The 24,510-nt window shown below is 41.9% G+C and overlaps 1 protein-coding gene and 1 long non-coding RNA gene across 2 annotated transcripts in view; both read right to left on the reverse strand.

Annotated features, from left to right (window-relative positions):
• Positions 1-588: 588 nt before the first annotated feature.
• LOC128138468 (poly(A) polymerase gamma-like) lies at positions 589-15,267 on the reverse strand. Its single transcript, XM_052779720.1, is given in 18 exon segments — positions 589-1,735; positions 2,619-2,648; positions 2,651-2,857; positions 2,934-3,042; positions 3,940-4,107; positions 4,197-4,306; positions 6,599-6,708; positions 8,989-9,042; positions 9,449-9,533; positions 9,852-9,972; positions 10,058-10,130; positions 10,287-10,422; positions 11,054-11,143; positions 11,793-11,904; positions 12,979-13,032; positions 14,267-14,321; positions 14,323-14,369; positions 15,193-15,267. Coding segments are annotated over 18 exon segments (1,767 nt in total). The 3' UTR covers positions 589-1,604.
• Positions 15,268-18,214: 2,947 nt separating this feature from the next.
• The window catches only part of LOC128138494 (uncharacterized), a 7,148-nt gene continuing 852 nt past the window's right edge, over positions 18,215-24,510 (reverse strand). The window contains exons 2-5 of the long non-coding RNA XR_008234035.1: positions 24,486-24,510; positions 23,960-24,082; positions 19,744-19,860; positions 18,215-19,309 (exon numbers count right to left, since the gene is read on the reverse strand). The exon at positions 24,486-24,510 is cut by the window's right edge and continues 76 nt beyond it. This is a non-coding gene — a long non-coding RNA (uncharacterized LOC128138494). The remainder of the gene's footprint in view (positions 19,310-19,743; positions 19,861-23,959; positions 24,083-24,485) is intronic.

Raw genomic sequence — 24,510 nt, forward strand, 5'->3', positions numbered from 1 at the left:
GCACTCTTTAAGTTTTGGGGGGTTTGGAGTGGAGAAGGAAGAATAAGACCTCTCAAACCCACTAAGGCAAATTTTCTAAGAGATGAATTGCACTTGAAGCAAGCTGGAAACCAGAGGTAATAAGGAAAAAAGTAAGTATATTGTCATAGTCATGCTTTCTCCACAAGTTTGGAATACTAGCAGTAGGGGGAATGCTAGAGAATGAAGACCTTACAAGATAGCTACATGCCTCTTTGGTCTTGTCACTAGGGTTTTAGGTGGATGCTTAAGATGATCAGAGCTCAGAACTGCTGTTTAAGCCAAGCAACTAATTTTAAAAGAATTCAGGGGTATCTGTTGTCCGCACAGCAAACTGGGACTTCAGCTGTCAATGCAGTTTGCAAGCTGCGCTATTCAGAGGGTGTTAATTCAAAACCTGGAAATACTAGAAGCAGGAAAACGGTGTTCCTAGTCTCCTCAAATTTACTCTACCATGACACTATCATGTTGTAGAAGATATTTTTTGTGGCCCTGCCCCCCCCCACCTTACATTTGGTTTTGTTGTTTGGTGTTTTTAAGCAGATCCCATGTGCATTAAAAAAAAAAAAAAAAGACTGAAGATTTTAAATTTCTCTTTGGAAGACAGTATTTTACAGTACATACAAAAATACTCTGGAAAAATGTACAACTTCATTTACAAAAACACCAAGTTATAAAGAAATTACAATAGACAGATAGCATAACATTTGTTTCATATGATCAGAATTTCTCCCCACCCCTCAAAAAACCCTAACGCACTTAACTGGGTAAGCAGTGTTATCAGTTCACAGAACTGGACCTTCAGACTACAAGTTTTCATGTAACCATGTAGAACAGCTTTCAGGGTTTATCTGAAACCAATTTCTGCATGCCAACTGCTTTCAAGACTGTACCTTGCAAGTGGGTAGCAGTGTCACAACAGCCTTGGCTATTGCAATGTTTAAGTTACATCTTCAGCTGTGTGTTCTGAGTTTAGCTTTACTACCCAGTGACAACAAAGAAACCCCTCAAGTCTCATGCTGCAGCAGTCTTAAGACAAAAATCAGATACAATGGCATGGGACATGTCTATCATCTCCATACCTTGGTAGCATCCTCTGCTGCAGTTTCTTCAATATTTAAATTATTTATGGGCCTCCGTGGGAGGCAATACTTGGGTAGTGCATGGCTGTGTTAGGCAGTGGAAAGCTACTAGCTGAGGAAGCTGAGCACCATTGTGATACATGCACAGGAGTGTATGTGCCCAACAGGAAAATAATTTAAGATAAGAATAATATATGCACATGCACTAGGAAAGCACAAATGAATACAAGCACGCTCATACACACTTGAAACCACAATGTGGTTGCAGTGACTAGTTAACCTGTTTACATACATTCTGAATCCAAGTCACAGGACAGGTTGGTTTTTGTGGCTTTTTCAAAAGCTGTTTCAGCTAGTGACAGGTAAGACTTTTAAAAAGACTAATAAGGATAACTCTTACAAGAATATATTTGGGAAATGAAGACTGAAATAAGTTAAACTAAAAAGCATATTTTTGTTTACATCAACAAATGCGTACAGTATTTATGTGAGGTAGTCTAGGCACTAGAACAGTCCATTCAGCTTTCCAGTTAGTCCACTGAGTAAAACCCCTTCAAAATTACATTGTCTGTAGATCTGCTGCTGACATCTTCTGGATTGCCACCATCTTTGAATGCTGAATCCTGGCCAGTTAACTAGAAGAACAGAATACACAGACTCAAAATAATTGCTATACCAAAATTACCTTCATATTTGAGTACAGCTTCCAGTCAACACTTTAAATGTATTAGTGGCCATTCTTAAAGCAACATTTAGACAAGACTACCATTACCGCACAGGAATCTCAAGCCTCGCAAAAAGTCTTACTACCTAAATCTGTACTTGAAAGGTTCAATAGTAGGTAACAGTTCTGCAAGTTGATTCTTTACAAGTGTTAAAATTGAGTTTTTTCTAGTTGTTCTTTGCCTCTGCCTCAAATCAAGCCACACGAACAGCTATTTAAGGAGAGTTACGTACAGCAATAAAACAAATCAAGCATTAACCTAAAGCTTCCACAAAAACAAGATTTAACAAGCAACTCCACACTCTGATTTCAGCAGTGGACAACCTATTGAGTAGGCTGCTGATTCCTAAAGCAGCAAAACTATCAATAGGCATTCAAAAATCATCTGCCAGAACAAGATTAGCTCATACTTTTACATTTATAAGATTCATATCCTCTTCATTTTGAGATAATTTTTTTTTTTAATTAAGAACTGCTTCCAAATAAGCCAGTTCATTCAGCAATTGGTCAGTGCAGTAATATATACAAGTACAGTAGTATTTAGAGACCCTGCCACCAGACCAGAAACAGTCAAGTGCCAGATCTTGGAAAAAAAAAAATTGTTTAATAGCTCTACAGTATATTCAAGACAATTTCTCACATCTACATCCTAGTAAAATTACCATTATGCTTAAATTTAGATTCCTGAATCCACTGGGGATGTATATATGCATTTCTTCTCAGTTACGTCATTCATTGTACATCAATAATTAATTCTACTTCAAACCCTCCCTGGCCTAGCCCTCCTTCCTTACCTTTTCTCTGTCTACTGGTTTTTGGGGGCATTCTTCTGATGTAGGTGAATGAGGTCCTTCAGTGGTCGGTGAATAAGGTCGTTTAGGTGCAGCATTCTTAGGATCTGTAATCAGAGTCCCACTTAATTCACGCTGTCCTTGGACAAAATGTGCTCTGAGTTGAGAAATTGTGTTATGTCCTGGAATGGTGCAACCAACTGGAGGTCCCAATGTTCTTATTGCAACTGTAGCCTCCACTTCTGCAGGAGACACCGAGCTTTTAGAGTTCAGCCATGAAATTAAAGACTGCATTCCACCCACTACTTCAATACATACTTGAATCAGTAACAGGAATGGAGAGTCCGTTAGACACTGATGGCACAACTACACGAGGTATCTTCTCTCTGTTGTTAGTACCATTAGATTTCTGATACACGGCATTTCTGTAAAAATCAGATGCTAGAGTTATAAAATGCTAGTTTGTAAATACTATACATTTCATTTCCAGAAAGTCCATGCAAGACAAGTGTCTATCTTAGGTCGTTGTCACAGCTCTACAAAACAACAAACTCCCAGGCAATCTAGCATGAGATCTTCATTTTGCTGAACTTCAGACCGCAGATTTAAACTTAAGCATTTTCTTCAGTGAGTCTCTATGTACTTGTACTGTTTTCCAGCTTAGTATATCCAGCACTCTGTAGCACTTTTCATGAATGTACCTCCTCTACCCATACAGGCATTCAATTTTATTTTTTTTAATGCTACTCCTACAGTACCAAACGGTCTGAACACAGCAAGCATTACACATTTGGTAGTCTTGGGCTATTACTCTCAAGATTTCATATTCCTCCTGTGCTGAAGTAGCTTGTAAACAGACTTCCCAGGAAGTGACAGACACTTTTACTGCCTGAGTTCTCATACTGCTGCACCAAGTCTAGCGTTTCTGTGATCAAGATCAGCACTTCATTAGAAAATAATACTGCTTGGCAGTAACCATACTTTTTGTTAGAAAGAACAGTTACCTACATATAAAACATTCTGGCTTCAAGTTACACACTAACCCAAGGGGATCTATATTCAAGACCAAATAATTTCTCTGGTATCAAGTTCTCCTTTCTTCCTACATGTGTTCATGTACATTAAATTAATTTTTTCAAGGATTTCTTTAACCTGTCTTCCCCCATGTGCCCAAAGGAGATGCCAGCTTTGTTCCTGAAGCCATTAGAGCCCTCCACGTCCTTATGAACAACATAGATTCAAACAAGAAATCCTGGACCTCATTCACATTGTGAGTCAGTTAAAAAGCAGCTTCTTCACAGTTTTAAGGGTATGGTGCTAAGCTTTCTCTCTCTGCTGTAGAAGTGTCCAATTTAGAAACCTTATGTAACGAAGAGGAATTATCTGGTGTTCTGGAGTCCACGTCTCTGCAACTGTCCAAACGGCTTCCATCTGAAGAAGTCCTTTTGCACTGAAGCCCATGAGCATTTTGACTAGTACATGGCATGCTTTGCTGAAACAACAACAACAAAATAATGACGTCTTCAAGTAATTATTAAAGCAAAAGAAAATATTGCCAGAAGAGCCAAATGTTTATTATACCTTTTTTCTTTTCTGTAACAAAAAATAGTGGAGATGCTTTCTCTTCACATGAGCTGCCTCAATCTTCATACCTTCCTTTAGCACATTGAGGTGGTTAGCCTGGCTGTAAACTAACAGGAAATTTAGTGTTGTAGCTTAGTGGGAATGTTTGCATTAGGTATTTGTCAAAGTTACATATGGTTTCTTTAGAAACAGCAAGCCTTTAAGTCTGTCCAGCCCAAACAAAGAACAAGAAGTTGCCTCAAGATGAACGTGACCTAAGATGCCCATTTCATATCCAGTACAGACCAGATACATAACAGCTATTTAAGTTCAAATATGCATTTATGTGCTCAGTTACAGCTGTGGTTTGCAAATCATGCAGCTCACATCTGAGCTGATTTTTAACCTGAAGGAGATAATACTCCTTAACCCTTAGTTTTCTGTTTGAAAATAGATCTAGACAACTTTCTGAATCAACCCAAATGTGCACAGCTGATGAGAGACCAGACACCTTACTCAAGATTCAGACTAATTTTTTTTTATTTGATATTTACAGCAGTGATTGTGGGTTTTTTCGTAACAGTTCTGTAATATCATATAACTTTCCAGTAATTTAGGTGTTAAAATTCTATCTGTCCAAGAAAGACTGGATTTTAGGGACATCTGACTTATCAGAACCACTACAATTTAAACCAGTTTTTCTTAACTGCCTGCAAACAACCTTTTATGCAACTTAAAAATGCTATACTAGCACAGCAGTTATTACAGAATTAAGTCAAATTTAGATAAGTTTAACAAGCCTATCGTGATCATAACTGGAAAGTCAGCTTACTAACATACAGAGTGGGAATCAAAGTAAGGACATGCAACAAAACCAAAAAGGCTTAGAAGTCTTTCTACAGGAGACCTAGAAGTGAAACAAAAGCACAAATATGAACATTCATGCTAATATGAACAGTTGCTTCAAAGTAAATTCAATAATGTTTTTATGTAAAAGTGAGATAAAGTTCATTTAACAAAAGCCTTCCAAACAGTGAGCCTTTTACTCTTGAGCCCATCAACTTGAAGTTAATCTTTGCCCTCTCAAAATATTCTCTCAAAGTCAAGGTATATGATAAAAGCTTTCTTGCACATAAGTACTGGTCACTCCCACATTTGCCAAAGGATATCACACCTCTCAAGAAATACCTTTTCTGTTCAATCTCTCTGGATTCAAACCCTATATCTGAAACATAGTATAGGCTGTGTTTCACTAAACTAAGAGCACACAGCTATGCTAATAAAGTTTGTGCATAGAAATACAGGATTTAACATTAGTTCTAGCCTCTTAGCAGTACATAAACCTTGTTGACATAATTTACATTTGCCACAACATTGAAACACAGCGCCACTGGATCTAACGTACAAGACAAGCATCAGTTCAGAGAAGAGTGCAAGTCTGAGAAAGTCACCCCACCTGGCCTGAAACTCAGACAAGAGTTTTGATGCCTTTTTACTGTGCTTTTCTCATATCCCAAAGCATGAGCTAAAAAGAAGGTCAGCTTTTACTGCATTTACTCATGTTGTCTGAGCAACACAACACACAGCTCACGCTGGTACCATGGAGAAATGTTTGTTTGCACTGATGAAGAGTTTAAAGGAGTCCACTGTTTAGAACTTTTTGTCCAAACACACTTGTCACTTCAGAAGAGTAACCTGATTTCCTTAGTTCGTCATTATGATAGCTAGGCATGAGCCTGACAGCACACATGCACTTCTGAAAGGCACAAGAGCAGTCAGCTTGGGAAGAAGTAAACAGATTGTGGAAAAGACCTATGCTTTCAAAGAACTCCTCACCCCCAAACCCCTTTATTCTAGCATTATCTAACAACACTTGCAATATTACTTTATTTCTACATCTATCAAAAGTAATAATGGAAGATGAACATGAAGCTTTACATGCAAGACTGCGTGTCGTTACAATGTGACCACTCACTGCTTTTCAAAGTTCTGGGATGGTATCATACACAAACTGTTATTTTGGAAAAAATACTCTCAAGAGGCACCAACAACTTATTTTAGAGTCTGATACAGTTAGCTCCCACTTTCAAAGTTCAGCAACTGACAGCTGGACATCTCCTGGCTTCACATCTGACTGTCCACCACATGAATCGCAGTTCCTTTCTGAGTGTTTACGATGATCTGCAGAGCTGTTATTTCACATGTGGTATATGGTATAGGACTGTAGTACACACTTTTGTTTCAAGATGGACTTACTTTGCCAAAGTGTCAAAATAGTATGTTTTTAAGGCTAATCTTCTATGTGTCATGCTCTATAGAAATATCTAATAGCTAATACCAGCACAATTCACTTTGTGAAGCAACTTGCACTAGAATAAAAAAATGAAACCCTACGAGACTAGAGCAAAATATAGGCTTACCTGTATCTTTGAACGACCATATAACGTACGTTAAATCAATGTTAACACTTTCTGCATTTTCCACTTTCCTAAATACGATTCCAAGAAACCACATTGACACATATCCACTCCTAAAAAGACAGATTCACAAATCTATCATTTATGCACAGATGCCAGTTATTTGGATGCTAGTATCTACTCTCAAGAAGGGATTAAGCAAAACAGTTTAGTTGTACGCAGCAGTTAAAGATTAGAGTCAGCCCATACTTAAGTTCTCCGAGAACTCCCCCCTGAAGTTCTCCCTTCTTTAAAAAGATCCCACATGGTCAGAACCTTGCCTGTCAGACCTCGTACCTACAAAACAGCAGGTACGTAGCTGAACATCTCTCACAGATAAGCTGAGGTGAATAAATATAAACAAGGTAGAATACATTGGCCAAACTGGCTTTCAGAAAAGTAATGAAACCCACTGTTTACAAGCTCTCGGTTGCCAGGGAAAGACTGTGGCTTTACATGTGCAATAGATATAAATTCATTCCTCTCCAAGTTTCCAACCAGCACACAAATTTTAGATTCGACAAGGCCAATCCTAATAAGAACAAGAGACATTTACTCATTTTAACCGTATCCAGCACAGTAGTTATATACCTTTTTACAATACAATGCTAATACAAAAATGCTAACCAGTCAGTAAGTAGTAAGTTTCATTCAGCTGAGCAGATACTAGATATTTATATCACACACACTGTAGTTTGAGATGTTTCCAGTGACATTTGAGCTTTAAAGTTTCCAAAGACAGAGGTACATAAGTTTAACTTGTACTCTTAACAGGTCAGATACAACACCTCAACATATAGCCTATGATGAAAATATCAACAAGAAGCAGATTCCCAGCACCTCTGGCTGCATTTTGAAGTGCAGCAAAACTCCTTTTTACCCCAAAGATCAAGGAGAAGAACAGTTTAGAAAAGGCTCAAGCACAGCTGTTCAGTTACACCTGAGTAAAGATGCAATTCTTCCTGCAGATTTATCTGTGAAAAGAGTTTACCCTTTTCCAGCCAAACTGAAAAATATAGTTCCTTTAATAAACAACTTACCTAGTCAACGCAGTCTCATCAGAAACTTACCCAAGAAATGTATCATGACCACAAAGGCTCTTCATATAAATGAAGTACTGGCATTTTACCCTTTTACCTAAAACGCTGCTAGCTTTGAAAGCAGTCAGAGCTCTGCACGTTCTTCAAAAACATCTTATGTTGATGAACAACAGAGATGTGCCATCTATTCCCAAATCCATTCAAGAGTTGGTGAACTAAACTTGTTCTTACAGCAAACTGAAGCAAGTTTATCTTCTGCTTTTCATTTTCCCAGATGCAAAACTAAACCCCATTTGCTGCCATTTCTGTCACTGCAAAAACATCAACTTTTACTGGAGCCAGAACTTTCCTCATCTTTATTCTGAGATACAACAAGCTTTGTGCACTTAAAAACATTTCACAGTAAAAACTATTTGGCTCTAAGCCCTCTGCCCATAACTCCTTGTTGTACACCTAACTGCGACTAACATCAAGCTGTAGCTGATACGATTTTTAAGTGAACACATTAAAAAGTTCAGGTAAAATATATTACCTATTAGAGCTATTTTTAAACATGAAATAAGATGTCTTTTAGAGGTAGCACAAGAATTAAATTATTTGCCTTAAAGCGCAAGCCAAACTTTGAAGTATAACCAAGGTGCCCTCAGAACAGGGTTCTACTACACAGAGCTATTTTGCTTGCTTACTTGAGCAAAGCAGGCAAAGTACTCATTTCTTAAGAGTGAGAACACCACACACATCACAGTACCTTAATTCCTCACCGTTTCCCCTTATTTCAAGTTATTTCACAGTTAGTCAGCCCATTCACATAGGTTAAACAAGTTATTATTGGCATATATCCCTTGAGACATTGACAAATATCATGTCAGAAGCAGTCATTTTCTCTAACTACAATTGAAGTGGATCTCACATTACGTTTCACAAAGTAGATCAGCACTCCTGCAATTTACCTATTGACTACCAAGTGTGCTGAAATGATAATTTTCAGCACTAAACATAAGATGCCTGAGCACACTACTAGATTAAAACTTAGTAAATACTATTTATCAGCATTCAGATGCTCTGTGCAGACGGTCAGGTTTCACCCAGATTAAACAGCCTTGTTTCACTTCACTGGAGAAATGTAGGCTCTGGAATAGGCTGACTACGTAACCAGAGCAACTTAGCACCGAGTGCAAAGTAGTCTTAAATTAAATATTACATCCAGTAAAAAAGTTATGAAACCAAGTCTTCAAAGGCTCTACAACAGTGGTCTTCAAAGTGGGGCTGTGTGTGTCAATTATGTATTGAACCCACATTCGAAGCAAGACTTACCACTCTAAGTGATGCTCTTCAGTAGAGGCACTAGCAGTCAGCACAATATAATGTCTAGAAGAAAAGAAAAATTAATATCCTAGCTCAGGACTTTATATTCCTTCAAGTGAAACCAAAACTGCCTTAAATGTATTGAATATGTCTTCCGGACAAGACAGATTATATCCTGCATTCAGCACAGTATTAACTGAAGAAAAGCTGATTACATCCTTCTGAATTGCATTCTGCTACATTCTAAGTATCAGAGTTGATTTTTTTTAAATAAAAGCAGTGTCAGTGGCATAACACATACAGTTTTTCTATCTTCCCTATACTTATCCTTACCAAAATTCATATGACTACCTCCAGTTTCTGAAAAACAAACATCAATGCCATCTTCTATTTAGACTGCAAGCTAAAACTCACTATGCTAACCAGTAAGTAAATAATTTCAAGTTCAGATAACAGATTTCATACATACTTGTATTTCTGAAAGAAGTTCAGTGGTTCAAAGAGCTTTGACCAGTCTGATTTTCCTTGGAGAATCTCATTTGTAACCGCAGGACCTACAAGTAAGGTTCAAAACCTTATTACCATTTTTTTTTTTGAGACTAGCAGAGCATGATATAAACTTTATCTTATAAAGGTTTTGAACAGTAATTGACAGATCAAAAAGCAGGAATTCCCTTGACACAACGCAGGTCTACTACAACAGTTCATTGTAAAACCGGTCCCTTATTGCCTGCAACAGGTATACTTCCCAGAGAACTCTTCTGCCTAAAAGGGCGGAACACCTTGCGGAATATAACCAATTCAGATAATGTGGTTTCATATAGCAAGAATTATATTTTTTATTCAGTTAATAAGCATGGAAAGAACTTCACCATGTTTGAGCTCCTCTACCATTACCGCTCACGTTGATGTAGATACGTTGTACGTAGAGTTCTGCTGTGGATAGGCTCGGGTGATGATAGGCATTACATGATATCGGTTTGACGGGTTCACCTATGGTGTTAAAACAATTGTGCTCAGCACCAGCAGCTTAGGTTAGAAGAAAGTTTAAAGGCTTCTGAATTCAATGTCTACATACCCTAGGGTCCCATACTGGTAAATTAAGATTGCTCTCTTCATGTTGTTTCAGCAATACAGGTTTTGGCCACTCCCTATATAAGAAAAGCCAGTAACTAACTGTCCATTTAGAACTCTGTCATGTAATTCAGGGTAGGACTGAATGTTGTTGGTGTAAATCTTATACAAAGAACTACCTCAAAAAGTGTAACTACTTTCTGCAAATTAAAATAGTCATAAATAGCTCTTACCGTTTTGAAAAAAACAAGAACTTGTTAACCAGAGTAGAAGCCAAAGCGTTTGGATAGAGCTGACACGTTCTTGCTACTAGCACGGCCCAGAAAACCCCACCAAGAAATCCCAGCATATTGGAGTAAATGCCACATCCTACAATGGATACACTGTCGTTAGCCTGTAGTCTTTCAATACCCAAGTATATTCCTTCAAATTTTCTGTACCAACTTCACAATCTATAGAATACCTAGTACACTTCAGTCTCAAAGTCAGTTATTTTCGCAGTGCAATGAGGCCAAAATTGTTGGTCCTTATAGGGATGAGAAAAAGAATCGTTACCACACCACTTCCCAAAATACTGCTACTCTGAAATTTGCCTACACTGCTACAGCTACTGCTTCACTCCAACTTCCCTTAAGAAAAAGGTTCTGCCATTCTTCTAGCACTTGCTCTAGTCACATGTGCAAACGGTATTTTCTTATTCCTTATGTATCAAGCTTTTATACTTCACTTGGCATTTTTATCCTTTGTAGTCAGGTTCCTGATAAGCCATGCAGCGCCTTGTCTCATAGGCACTCCCCTCTTCTCCCCACTCTACCCCCATTAAAAAACACACAGAATCTACCCCATGGACAGGCCTTGAATCTAAACTAAAAAACAGTTTTTAAACTAAAACCTGTTATTTAAACAGCTATCCAAAGCTGAAGTACTTCTAATGCTATTATTTTTTCAGCATGAGGCGCCTCTGAAAAGTTTAGAGATCACAAACAATCACATTACTCACGTTTTGCCCCCAGTTTAATTGCACAGAGCGTGAGCCAGAAGTTCTCTTTATTTGGCACTAGGTGTAGTATTTCATCAGTAACTCTGCAACCTGTAAGAAAAAAAGTTGAAGTACAGAACTTCCTAGTAACAGGTACAAGTCGGTTTTATGCTATACGGGATCAATAGCTTACAGTTTATCCTTCAAGTCTATGAAAACAAGTTTGGATTACTTGCTTTGTACTACCTTAAAAATTAGAGATTACACATAACATTCAGTATCACGTCAGGTAACTGGTGCCCTCAACAGCTTTTTCATACTTCAGACTACAGCCAACAATTTTCAATAAGGTCCTTCTACAGGATTCCGAAAGCCAGGTTTCTTTTGACAGCCAGGAACAATTAAACCAGTCAGTGTTAAACAGTGAGCAAGTCAGGCTTCAAGTATTTAATTCTTTTTTTTTTTTTTTTAATGAACTACCACACATTCTTCTCTATCAAGTGCTCTACCTATTCATCTAAAGCAGTTTCTGTGGCAAACTGGAACAATGCACACACCCCAATCAAAGAAACATGAAACACAGGTCTATCTAAACACACAATTTGAAACATCTAAATTTAAGCTCACTTGCCACCTCCTCAGATCTCAAGTATACAGGGGATCAGTTTCTGTGTCTTGTACAGAAACTTGGGTTGTGTAATGTGCATTCCATACCAATTTTAGTAACATTTTCTTTTTAAAGATGTGTAAATATGCTTACCATTTAAGCTCCGTATACATATTATATCCAGGCTTCTGAGATGTGAGTCATCTCTGAGATCAAGATTACCAGAAACAGTTGGCACAGACAGTCTTGCAAACACGAGATCAATCTTAAGAGGAAAAAAGTGCCAACCGTTAGAATGCCGCGCAGTTTGCAAACAGCACACTAGTGGGGGACAGTTAGTCAAGTCTAAAAAGAGTGGTTAACATTTGTATTTAGAATTATGTGACTATAGAAACATCTCCCAAGAGATTTATTGGCCAGAAGACTCAATAAAATTTCTAGAGGTTCCATATTTTATGTACAAAACCGTCATTGCATCACCCCTTTCTTTTTAAGCTAGAGAAAGGAAGAGGGTTTTTTAAGTTGAAAAAGATTACTCTAGACTTAGAATTTGAATTAAAAGGGAATTTAAAATTAATCATAGAATGAAGACATAAGTTCTATCACCTCAACTATACTTCAGCAAAGGAGAGAGCATTTTCTTTGTGCACTAAGCCCTTTTGATCCCGAAGTATCTGGTTTTTAGTACAGTCTGAGGCAAGAAAATTATTCTGTGAATGTCTGCACCAGATAAAAGCCACAAAAAGGTAATTGAATAAATGTCTTCATGATAGTGATACCAAGCAGTAACTTGCTTAGGTACTACAGCATGCAGGTCTTTATACATTGTATAAGAGGTATCCAAGATAGCAGGATTGCTGCAGCTGACAAACCTAGGCAGGAGTCAAATGAGTACTTTTACTTTCCATTTTCCAGATTGTTTGTCCCACAACCACTTCATTTTGGATTTGCAGCAAAACATTTAGTCTGCTCACATGATTCATACAGTGAACTACACTGTACACATCCCTCTGTAGATACCTAGCTTGTCAGAGCTAAGAAGAGTTAGCAAGGATACTGCCTCTGCTCCCACTCTGCACAATCCTAGAGATAAGTGCTATTCAAGCAGGCCACCCTGGTCTACAGCACAGGTTTAGAAAAAGACGTCCCTGACGCTCCCATGCCTGCCAGGCTTCCTAGGAGCTTATTTTCCTATAAGCTCCCATTCTACTGCAATGTCTTCTCCTGGGATAGGTTGTGGTCCAAAACAGCACAGTCGCAGGTCCCTGGAAAAGTTATCCTATTCCAAAGCAAGAAAAAAATTTACTCACTTAAAGAAAAAAAAAAATGAAATGCTTACCTCTATGCCATCAAACTCAAACTTGACAACTGGTACATATGCATCTTCAACTGCCTGTAAAGGAGAGGATAACTGTGTAAGAAAACATGTTTTGCTACTTTATGTTTCTCCTAAACTACGATCAAATGCAGAATTTACACTGCTAACTACTCAGTATAAAGACTGAGCTGCTTCCAAACCAAAAAAACTGTTAATAAGCTGCAAGCAGTATAGCACTAACACGGTACTAATACTAGCTTTAAGAAGTTATTTAGCCAAGAGATTCAGAGGCTGATCATGTATTGTAATGAACAAACAGTGCACAATGAGCCATCAGTATCAGACCTTGTAAGGTACTTACCTTGGTGGTGAGGAAGAAAAGCAAGAGATTTCCATAGCTATCTTACTACGGTTAACATCCAGAGAAATTTAGAAAATTCTGTCCACATTTGACAGCATGCACTAGCCTCCTGTATTTTTATTTTCTGCCATGCCTGAGATGCTATCGGCTACCTTATGGAACAGTTTTCAATTTTGCAGACCCCTTGTTAGAACTGTGCCACAGCCCGCTGAGTCTGTTTTCAGGTGACAGTCATCTAAATGAAGGCTCATTAGCTATGCATATGAAGTCTTTCAAAATGTCTGCACAAGGAAGACTAGGCTGAGAGAAACACTTCTCAGGAGTTTGGTTTTATACGCAAGGCACACAACATAGGCACCTGAGGGTGATTTTACAAGACAGTTTTGCATGTTCGCAGCACAGCTCCTATTAACTTTATGTAAAGCTGACTGTGTATCTCTTCTACAAAGTCTCAGGCTGAGTAGCCAGAGAAGAACATGACCAGAGAAGAATGAATTAGAGGTCCTAAAGTACATCCAGAGGAACACCACGGCAAACGTACTGACAGAAACCTTTCCACATCACATTCAACTTCCTTAGTTCTCAGGCTGACCCTTCCTCTTCCTGCATGCAATTACCTTCTTGCCAAGCCCCTTACTACATCCAAGATTAAAGCAAGGCTCCTAGGGACAACCTTGCTTTTTGATACTATAGCTGACTCATTCCCAAACCATGGGTATGGGAGAAGTGAACCACAAAGATTCTTATGTGATGTACAGTCATTGGGGAAGGGAACCAAAAGCTTGACTTCAACATTTTCATGCTGCGTAAACAGTATTTTAGAAGGTGCTCAGAAACAATTCCATTTTTAATTTTGCTTTGTAAGACAATCACTACCAATATGAGTCTTTAACATGAATATTCTTATTGTAGGAGTTGCACAATCTATCAAGGAGAGAGCTTATTCACTCTTAGATTTTTTATTTCCTCTTGATGTTTTAGTTTTTCAAAGAACGACTGAAAGATCCGATCTTTCTACATGTCTAGGAGCAACACAAACAGCATCTATGTCAGCACCTGCAAAGAGATTCCATTTCTTCTGTTACTGTTGGAAGACACTTTCAAACATTAGAACTCTGACCAGGCAACACTGTTTATCATGGGGAGGAGCAATACAGCTGAAAAACTGTAAAGAAAACCATGTAACAGCAACACAGGATTCTGGCTGTGATGTGTGTTACTTCATGAAAAATTACTTGAAATAAAAACTGATGGTTGGTGGGAGCTGTGCATAGTAACATGTAGCTGGAGTAAGTTCAGAATACTTTAACCAGGGAATCAGAAAGCTATTTTAAACATTGGCATAAATAATACAGATTGTAATTCAAAAGCAGAGCACAAAAAAGAAATCTCCTAAGGGAAGATGCACAATGGCCTCTTTCATATGCACGGTATTTCTTTTTGTGGAGGTGAGGAAGGCTGAAAACCACAGAAGACAGCCAGGAAGAGCAGAAAATTCACTGCAGTAAATACACAAATTGCAAAGCATGTTCTAGCTTGACCTCACACATATTTTAAAACAAATACTTCAGAGTGTGCAGTGTCTATAGCGTTGGTTTCTCTTTGTTGGCTCATATTCTACACTGGATTAGCAGAGGAGAGAAAAAAACCTACTTGAATATACAAAAATATTTTCTTATGACTAAAGATCACAGCTATTGCCATCTTCCATACCTGCCTCAACTCTGACCTCTAAACCACAGTGCCCTTCTTATGCCAGCAACTCAGCCATCTTTTCCAGACGCAGGAGCACGTCCCCACAATCCCCCGGAGACCTGCATCTCTATCAAAAGGCATTTGGAGCTAAAAGATGAATTGGCTGGCACGGGTCTCACCCTGTCCAGCAGCCCAGTGGCTCGGGCACTGGCTGCACTCAGTCCCTCCTCACTCAGATTTGCAGTTAGAGCCATGGCTCTCTCACCGACCAAGCGCAAGGCTGAGCTCGAGGTTGCAGGCATCCTGAGGACAGAATCTCCCTTTCACAGTGGGTGACCCACCTTCTGTCAACCCGGAGTCGTATTGGGACAATTAATGGGCCAGAGAGAGACAGAGAAAGGAGCTATGATGTGCCTGCTGGGAACTGGGCTTCAAACCCCCAATACAACAGTTCCTAAACTATACAAAGTGGAACAGCTTCCCTGGGAGCAGGCTCCCTGCAGCCCCTCAGCCTGCCCAGCCGCCTGCTACTAGGGCACTATTCGCCTTTGTGCTAAAGTCCATCCTCCAAAAGAGGCAAACAGATCTAAACAGAACTTTCTTTTCCCTTCACTGAACTAAAGAACAGGGATCTCCTTTTATTTTTTATTTCCTCCTATCTGAGGAAGGAGGTAAGTACCTAACTGCAGAAGATTTGTGCCCAAGACCCTGAACTGCCGGTGGCCTGTGCTGCCAGCCCAGAGGTGAGCAGTTGATTATTTAGGACAGATGGGATTCAGGCTTTCGCCTTTTACTTGCCCATTCCTCCTTTGTAACTTGCAGGCTTCTTTTTTGGATCTTTGATTTTCGCTGTGACGTCCAGGCGCTTGCTGCAGCCTGAGAGTCTTCTGGACAAAACGAGACGCATGTCTGGAGAGGCCACAGCCCAACCACTAACTGCCTACATCTCTACTAAGCAACATCGACAATAATTTTTTAGAAGGGGGTGGATCCAAACTAAAAAAATTGCACTATGCTCATAATTTTTACCTAACTTTTTAAGCATCTTTTGCTCCAAATATTTATATTCTGATTATAATCCAGTATTATTTCTCAGAAGTTATAGAGCACTTTTTTCACTTGAGTGCAATTTAGTTAGCTTATGTCCTAAAAATACTTCATTCCTGATGGCTAACAAAATGCACAGTGCAAAATGAGATACAGAATCTCCCTGTGCAATGCTAGGCACCTTGGGCAGTGGACCTTAGAAACAGGACAGAGAGTGCCTAAGCTTATCAGGGATGAACAGAAGAGGAAAAGGCATCTAAGCAGACCTACTCGAAGATCCAAGCGTGATCTTCAAACACAAACTTTCTTCTGCAACTGAATGTCTAAGACTGAATTTCCTTTCTGTTTTAAATAAATAAATAAATGAATGAATGAATGAATGAATGAATGAATGAATAAATAAATAAATAAATAAATAAGACTGTACTTGGCTTCAATAAGGACTAACAGCAGAGTTGTCAGAGACCTGATGAGGAACACAGGAGGCTGGGGTGTGATTCATCTGACTAAACGTGGATGTCTCTAATGTAGACGCCCATGGCCGAGCCAAACTTGGTCCCATTTTTAGGCAACACAGAGTTAAGTCAGTATAACCAGTGAGTTCAAGGGACTGTTTATCTTATCCTAAAGTAAATACTTATATATTTGGTCAGAAAGACCGCGCATTAGATTCACTGATTTTATTCACTATATCTCCTTTAAAATAAAACAGGACCTCATGCCAGTTGTGCAGGCAGAGACGATTACAACTGCATTACAGATATACAGTTGAGGTCAGACAAATTACAGTCCACCTCTGCTCCATCCAGGTTGGCTCAAGACCGGGAATTTACATCTCCCTCACCTCCAAAACAGCTCCCGTAACCCCCAGAAGAAGGGAAATGACAGATTCACCTGTTAAAGCTCCTCCACTTCCTATTGACGTGCGGAAACAGACTCCACCATCAGTGAGATTGTAAAGTAGGTATGTTCATTCAGCGCTGGGCAGCAGGGCGTAGTCCCACCAAAGTCGTGCACGCCTGACTCGGCAGTTCGCTTCAAGTTTATACAGTCAAGTGTTACATATTCACAATACGCCTATACATATGCATAGCCTGTCCCCGCTTCATATTAAAATGAGTTCCGAGAGGTCATTTCCATAGTCTCCTCTCAACTGCGCTTGCGCAGTGCCTCCTTAGGGTGGTCATCTGGTGGTCGCAGAGATGAAGATAGACGACTCCTCTTCGTCACCACTAGTAACCTCTTTTCTTGCACAGGCTCAGTGGTTTCTTGGTATTCACCCAAGCCGCAAGACCAGTCTTGGCTGGCTCTTGGGGCCTGCTCCTGCTTCTTATCAGGAACTGTCTCTGCCTCATTGGCTGGTTCTTGGGGCCAGCTCTTCTTATCAAAGACTGTCTCTGCCTCAGCTATTTTCAACAATGTAAGCGCTAAACATCATCTTTCATCCCCCTTTATTATATCTACTGAGATTCTTTTGACTCCCCTTGTCTCACTATGAGCAATGACACCAGTCACTGGACCAGAGACAGAGAGCCAGTCCCCACCCACAGCCCACAGCTCCTGAAGGTCATCTCAGGAGATCTGCAGATTCCAACTTTACCTCTTCTCAAGCCCAAATGCCGAGGGATTTATGCCACACAGAGGAGCTCCAACAGGATCTACTGGCTGCGCTGGGTCCATCGACCCAACTGGGAGGGACCATTCAAAAACTGCCACAGGGACCCCGACATTCCGAAGCATGCGGGGCGGGCTGGGCTATGCAAATGACGGAGCCCCCAACAGTTGCTTCCACCCCACCAGACCTCACAGCACCGACTGCTACAAGACACCAAACCTTCGCGGGGTGATGCCCCTCCACGCTCAACTCGAGGACACAAGCTTTGAGGGTGGCATGGGCTTGAACCCGGACATGGCATCCTCGCTCCTGGAGGGTGAGACGGGCATGTTCATCTCCCTCCGAAAGAGGAGAAAATAACATCAGAAACTCTCAACCGGAAACAACAATAGCTTGAACTCGCTGAAACCTGACACAGAAGATGTTTCTATGAACTTCTCATCCTAGTTTTTAACAACCAAAACACTTTAGTACACTTTAGTAGTACGCTTTAGACAACCATGATTAATTGCAAGAAATCACACGAGATAATCCGAACACTACTTTAAAGACTGTTTAATATTTAAGCAAGCTGAAAAGAGATTTTGTCAGCCAGGAGTCCATCAGCAAGCACTTGAATCTTTAAGGGAACCAATTTTTGTAACACAAAATGGGTATTTTTAATCCTAAAACCATTTACTCTAAGCAGGGGAAGGTAACTCACTGTATACTAGCACTCAGCTATTCACACACACCTCCCCCCCTTTTTTAAAAGAAAAAACCAACAGCTTGCACTAAGCAGTATTTCAGATGGAAGGTAAATGTAGATAATCCTTCCAGAAATATAGGCAGTTCAAAGCAATTGTCCTCCTGTCCCAGAGAGCATCCCAAAAGAAGACTGAGCTCCCCAACAGGTCTTGCATGCCTGCAATCCCTCCCCAGGAAGCCTGTGAGAGACTGAATTGTTATCTTGAACCATTTGCCTCAAAGATTGTTAGGTGTGAGGGACTGGGCTGTCATCTCAAGGAACTGTGAACTGCTTATCTCCAGCCCTTTGTCTCTAAGATGGCCTGTTTAAGCAGGACACTCCTCTGTCCATAAGGACCATTACCAGGCCATTGAGGCATCCAGGGGAGAAAACGGGGGCTGGAGCTGATGTGGTGTCCATCATGCGAAGGTCATGTGATAGATGAAACCTGCAGTGCATGACATCATCGAAATATGCCCTATAAAAACCCGTAGAGACAAGCTGTGGCAGCCTTTTTTCACCACCAAAGAACTGAAGATTGAGGACCAACGGGACGCCGCTGGATCTGTGGTGGTGACCGTCCTTGCAACTCCCACCACCGACTGCTTGCCTGAGGACCAACGGGATGCCGCTGGATCCGTGGTGGTGACTATCCTAGCAATCCTATCCCGACTGCTTGCTTAATTTCTACCTTTTCTTCCATTCTATCCTATCGCCACCATTTTCCACTTTTGATAATAAAAGCTCTTTGGACTATACAGCATTTGACCTCGTTTCTGTCTTAATCTCGCTCTTGGGATCATATCGAAACCTTCCCTGACATTGGATCAGGACAAAGCCCAAAGAGAAATATGATGCTGTTGGAAAATCCCAGTCCTCAGCACTTGAATGGTTTCAGAGCAAAAATCTGGATGAGAACAGAAGCCCCATTTGAGGCTCAACAAAGCACAGCCTGGGAAAACCAAAGCCAGTAGATGAACTCAGAGCTTTTACAGAAGGCCTCTGCACAGCAGAAGCGTCCTCACTTCCAATACCCTGGATCTCCATCGCTGCCTCCCATCTCCCCGTGCTCTCCTCTTGCCCAGGCACCTTTCTCACCCATTCCATGACCTCCCAATGCCTCCATCTTTCTCTGTGTTTGTGTGGCAGATGTTACCTCGGAAGCATTGCCAGGTCACTTGCATCTCCTTCTCTTCTTCCTCTGCTGTCACACGACTGCTCCAGCTGCCTGATGCACTTTTGGACTTCCAAAGCCCTTTCGTCCTGCCTCCCTTCTGCTGTTAAATCCTGTTCCTGGAGGAGAAGTGACAACCGGTTGCTCTCCCCTCTGTGGCATCTTACCTGCATCTTCTGGAGCTGGACAGCTGGTGGGAACTGTCGCCATCAGCCCCGCCTGTGCTTGAAGTCTTCTCCTGGCACGGGCGCAGCTCTGGGTGTGCTTGGTGCATGCCATGCTTCCTGAAGGAGAACAGCAACAATCAAAGTGACTCCTGGGCAGTGTCCTGCTGGGAGAGCTGATTTGAAGTCACATTTACTGCAGGTCCTGAGGCTGGCTGGTCCAGGGGTGCTCCCTGTCCCCCAGCTCAGCCACAAGTCCCACATCTGGCTCCTTCAAGCAGTATTTTGGAAAGTCCGTTCCCAGCTGTGAGCGCCAGGCCAAGGGCACAGGGCACAAACAGCCCCCTCCCGCAAGGCCCCAGCCCCCAGCTGGCCTCTGTCCCCAAACTGCGAAGACTTCCAAACAGGGTCTCCCTGTAACTACCTTCAGTTTTAAGAAAAGAAACTGTCTGTATGCTCCCAGATTCAGTAGTCTAAGACTGTCAGAGGGTGATTTGGGATTCAATTCCACAACAAAAGAATATCCATTACAGAATCTCAGCCACCACCTCCATCATCGTCGTCACTGACCCACAAAAGCTGCCTTGTAAAAAATCTTGCAGCTAATTAAAATTACCCTCTCCCCCCCCCCCCAATCTTTGTTCTTCTCATACTCTCAGGCTACTGTGGGAACAATCATATAATTATTCTGTAATTACCACCAATCTGAAACCCCTCCAAAGCATTATTCCCTGACGTGACTGACAGCACTGTTGATAAGGGAGAACGATCACTAACCACACACCCACCTGTTTGTCCTTTTGCCTCTGTGACCGAGCACCTCCATGGATCTCTCCACCTGACAAGAAAAGACCGGCCCAGAAAAATATCTTACATTGGCTTGGCTCTAGAGTAAGCAAGGAATTTATCATAGTGATACAAACAAGTTTAAGAGAAAGCAGGATAGCGGAAGAAGCAGAAAATGTGATATGTCTCACCCACCTCTAATTTCAGAGGAAGTTCCAGGGGTAGGGTTTTGTGTTTGTCTCTGGGGTTTTTTTATCACTGCACAGCACAAGTGAAAAAACACACACCTACGTTTTATGTAGAACTGTAAACTACAAGAGTAAAACTATCCAGGCTATGCAATTACACTTCTTTCCAGGATACATTGGTCACTTTTACATTTCAGTGGAGAACTTTAGGTTAAAACCCCTAAATTCCGATATGAAAATAGCAAAACGTCATCTGTAAATCTTTGAAAAGAACAATACATTGAAAGAAAACTGTCATTTAACAGTTTATATGAACATGTTTCTGCCGCCAAAGGCTATAACGCTTTTGAGTATCTTTGCCATCTTCATCTTCTTTGTCTTCGCTTTCTCCTGCTATTATAGCTACTGTCCCTCAACATAACATTAAACTGCTCAAGCACTCTTGCAAATTATATGAACTCCAAAATGCCTTACTGTCCTAGTTTTGGCTGGGATAGTTAAATTTCTTCACAGTAGTTTGTATGGGGCCATGTTTTGGATTTGTGCTGAAAACAGTGTTGCTAATACACTGATGTTTTAGTTACTGCTGAGCAGTGCTTACACAGCGTCAAGGCCTTTTCTGCCCCTCACACCGCCCCACCAGCGAGTAGGTTGGAGATGCACAGAAAGTTGGGAGGGGACAAAGTTGGGACAGCTGACCCCAACTAACCAAAGGGATATTCCAGACCATATGACGTCATGCTCAGCAATAAAACTGGGGGGGAGGGCGGCAGGGGGGCCACTGCTCAGGGACTGGCTGAGCAATTGTTTCCAAGTGCATTGCTTGTTTTTCTTGCATTTTATTTTCCTCTCTCTGTGGGTTTTCTTTCTTTTCCTTACAATTTAAAAAAATAAAATTCTTTTCAATTATTAAACTGGTTTTATGTCAACCCACAAGTTTCTTTCTCACTTTTACCCTTCTGATTCTCAACCCCATCCCACCAGGTTTTGTTATTACCATCGTGTTAATGACACAATAGATCCTGCCAAACCTACAACCTGCAAAACCTGAAGACTAACTTATGCAACACACGTTCCAGAAATGACGATCAGCACAGAAAAGAAAAGCATTAAGTATCTATCTTGTTCTGTCCTTGCCAAAACTGCTGGGTGACCTGTCATCAGCCTCAGTGACTAACAGCAGGCAAGACTCTCTCATCTGGCTTAGCTCAGATGCAGCTCCTAGGAAAACAGCTATTTCAGAAAGTCATGCCTTGTTCTTTTGGGAAAGTGTTTCAAGGAAATGTTTTTAAAACTCTAGAATGGTAAGACTAAACATGGTAATCTCACTCCAAGTTCTAGCTCTCCCACACATTACCTTTTTTTTTTTTTCCCCTCTTTTCACCAAAAGGGTGGCACTTCTTTCTGAAGGCAAGGTGAGTTACATGGGGTACAGAGACAGCCCATGGAAAACTGAGAAATGAGTCTGTGACCACTTCCATCCCCATTCCTTGTTTGCACTCCCCTTGCACTCCAACACTCCTAGCACACTCCTTTCCTCGCCAGCAGTCAGGCCTTATGCAGTCTGCACAACATGTGCAAGAGGATGACTTTGCCAGATACTGCCCAAATAATCTCCTGCTTGAGTTCTGATCGGCTCAACTTTTCTGTCCTTACATGCAGTCTTGCCCCGTTCTGACCCACTCAGAAAGCTCCTACAAGGATCATCTCACTCACTGCCTTAATCACAACTAACAGCCTCCTTAACACCCTGAAGCTGTTTCTGTCACTTCTCACATACAGTTAACATGGCCTTTCATAACTTAGCCTCCTCCCTCATGTCATTTTCCCACCGAGTACCAAGACGACACCTCCCAATTACAGGCCCTGAGAGCAGTTTCCACTGACTGTCCCCTGCTACACACCAACAGGAACAGCACTGTCTTCTCCCATGGCCATCTCCATGCTCAGAAGGAGCTGTTCACACACCCCTGGCAGCTGGCCTTGCTGCCTGAAAATCCTTGCTGTGCTGCTCAAGGCCATGAAAACTGTTGTGCTGCAGCTGTACCCACTTCACTGTTCCTCATTCTGAGTGACACGGCCCATTTCTGTGTATTCCCACCTGCCCACAGCCATCTGGTGTTTTCAATCTGGTAAGCATTTTGGAAAAGCACTCTTTTTTTTTTTTTAATACCTGCTTTGACTTCACTACAGTACAGGCCCAGAGTCCATGACTATGGCTAGTAAAGTCCGAAGCAATACAGAATTGTGTAGGGATGAGTGGGATAAGTGCCCATTAGTCATCTGGTAGTTGTTCGCAATTGACTCCAAGTCCTCCATACCTACCTACCTACCTACCAACCTCCTGACTCACTGGAAATGAGTCAGACTGCATCAGAAGTAACACTGTCTGACCTGGTCAGACATATTAGACCACAAATGGTGGTTTTGAGACAGAAAATGCAACACAAACCACCGGAACAGTAAAAAAACAACCAGAAGAAACATACATAAACCAAAGGCCCCTATCCAAACCCTGAAAAGACAAACAAGATAAAAAATTAAAAAAAAAAAAAGACCACCCAGAACACAAGACAAGGCAAAAATAACAACTCCAAGAACCCAGGGCCAACAAACCCACATCAAGTCCATAACAGTAACATGCTTTAATCCTAACTTGCCTAAACTCTAGCATCCTGTAATCCTGCCACCCCATAGCCCTAGCACACTGTAACGCTAGCATACCATAACCCGAGCACATTGTAGCCCTAAGGTATCAAAAAATGGAACACAAACTCCCTGGACATCTCCAGCAGAGCCTGCAGGTGGCCCCAGATCTCAGACATCACAACTTTGAAGTGGCAGTGGGACAGAGCCACCAGGACATCACCAACATCCATCTTCACATCATCCATCACACTCTGAAAAAGTGCCTGGGTTAAACGCTCCATGGGAGAAAGGCACTCGGAGACGCTGAACCAGCCAACCATGGCCACGGGGCTTCAGCTCATCATTTCTGTGTCAGAGCCACCAGGCAGATGACCCCATCCTCCCTGCGAGACCCCTCAGGGCAGCCGTACCCAGCTCTGGGGGGCTAGATACGGCCTCGGCTCTAGGGGGAGATGCTTCCTGGGAGCAGGATCTCTCACGGAGGAAACCCTCCTCAGGCCTGGATGCCTGAGAAACATCTCCGCACTGCTCCATATCTCACAAAACCAGGGGCAGAGGAAGGCTGCTTTGCTTGGCCTCCAAGAGAACCAGCTCACCTAGGCTCGTCCGTGGCCACCGGGCACCTTTGCTGTCAGGTGCGTCTCAGCGTTGCTCTGCAATCGGCTGTCACCTTCCTGAAGAACACTCTCCAGCGCACGCTACGACTCCACTGGGTCTCCCTGGGGCAAAGATTGAAAGGGAGGGATGGGGTTTGCTTTGCCCGCATTCCCAGGCTGCCACAAGACAGACCTGCCACCCCCCAAATCAGCTGTAGCGTGTGGACACCACGCATGAGCTGCAGATGCGGACGGCAGTGGGGCTGTGGGGAGCGGGCAGGCTGTTCTGGGGTGCCCCCGGCGCTGGCAGAAAGCAGAGCTGGAGAGAACAGGGGGAAGCCCAGGGCAGCCAGCAGCTGGCGGTGGGGCCCAGCAGGATGCAGCGCCTGTGGAAATGCCCGGCTCCTTGAGCCTCAGCCCTGGGGCTGCAGCATGGGGCTGGCACTGCCTGGGGCTTCGCTGGGAAAAACCAGGCAGGGGTGACCCTGAAAACCCACACATGTACCCAGGCCCGGGATTTGACAACCTGTTCCTTTGCCCATCGCTGCCAT

Source organism: Harpia harpyja, unplaced genomic scaffold (genome assembly GCF_026419915.1).
Source record: "Harpia harpyja isolate bHarHar1 unplaced genomic scaffold, bHarHar1 primary haplotype scaffold_47a, whole genome shotgun sequence".
NCBI lineage: Eukaryota > Metazoa > Chordata > Aves > Accipitriformes > Accipitridae > Harpia > Harpia harpyja.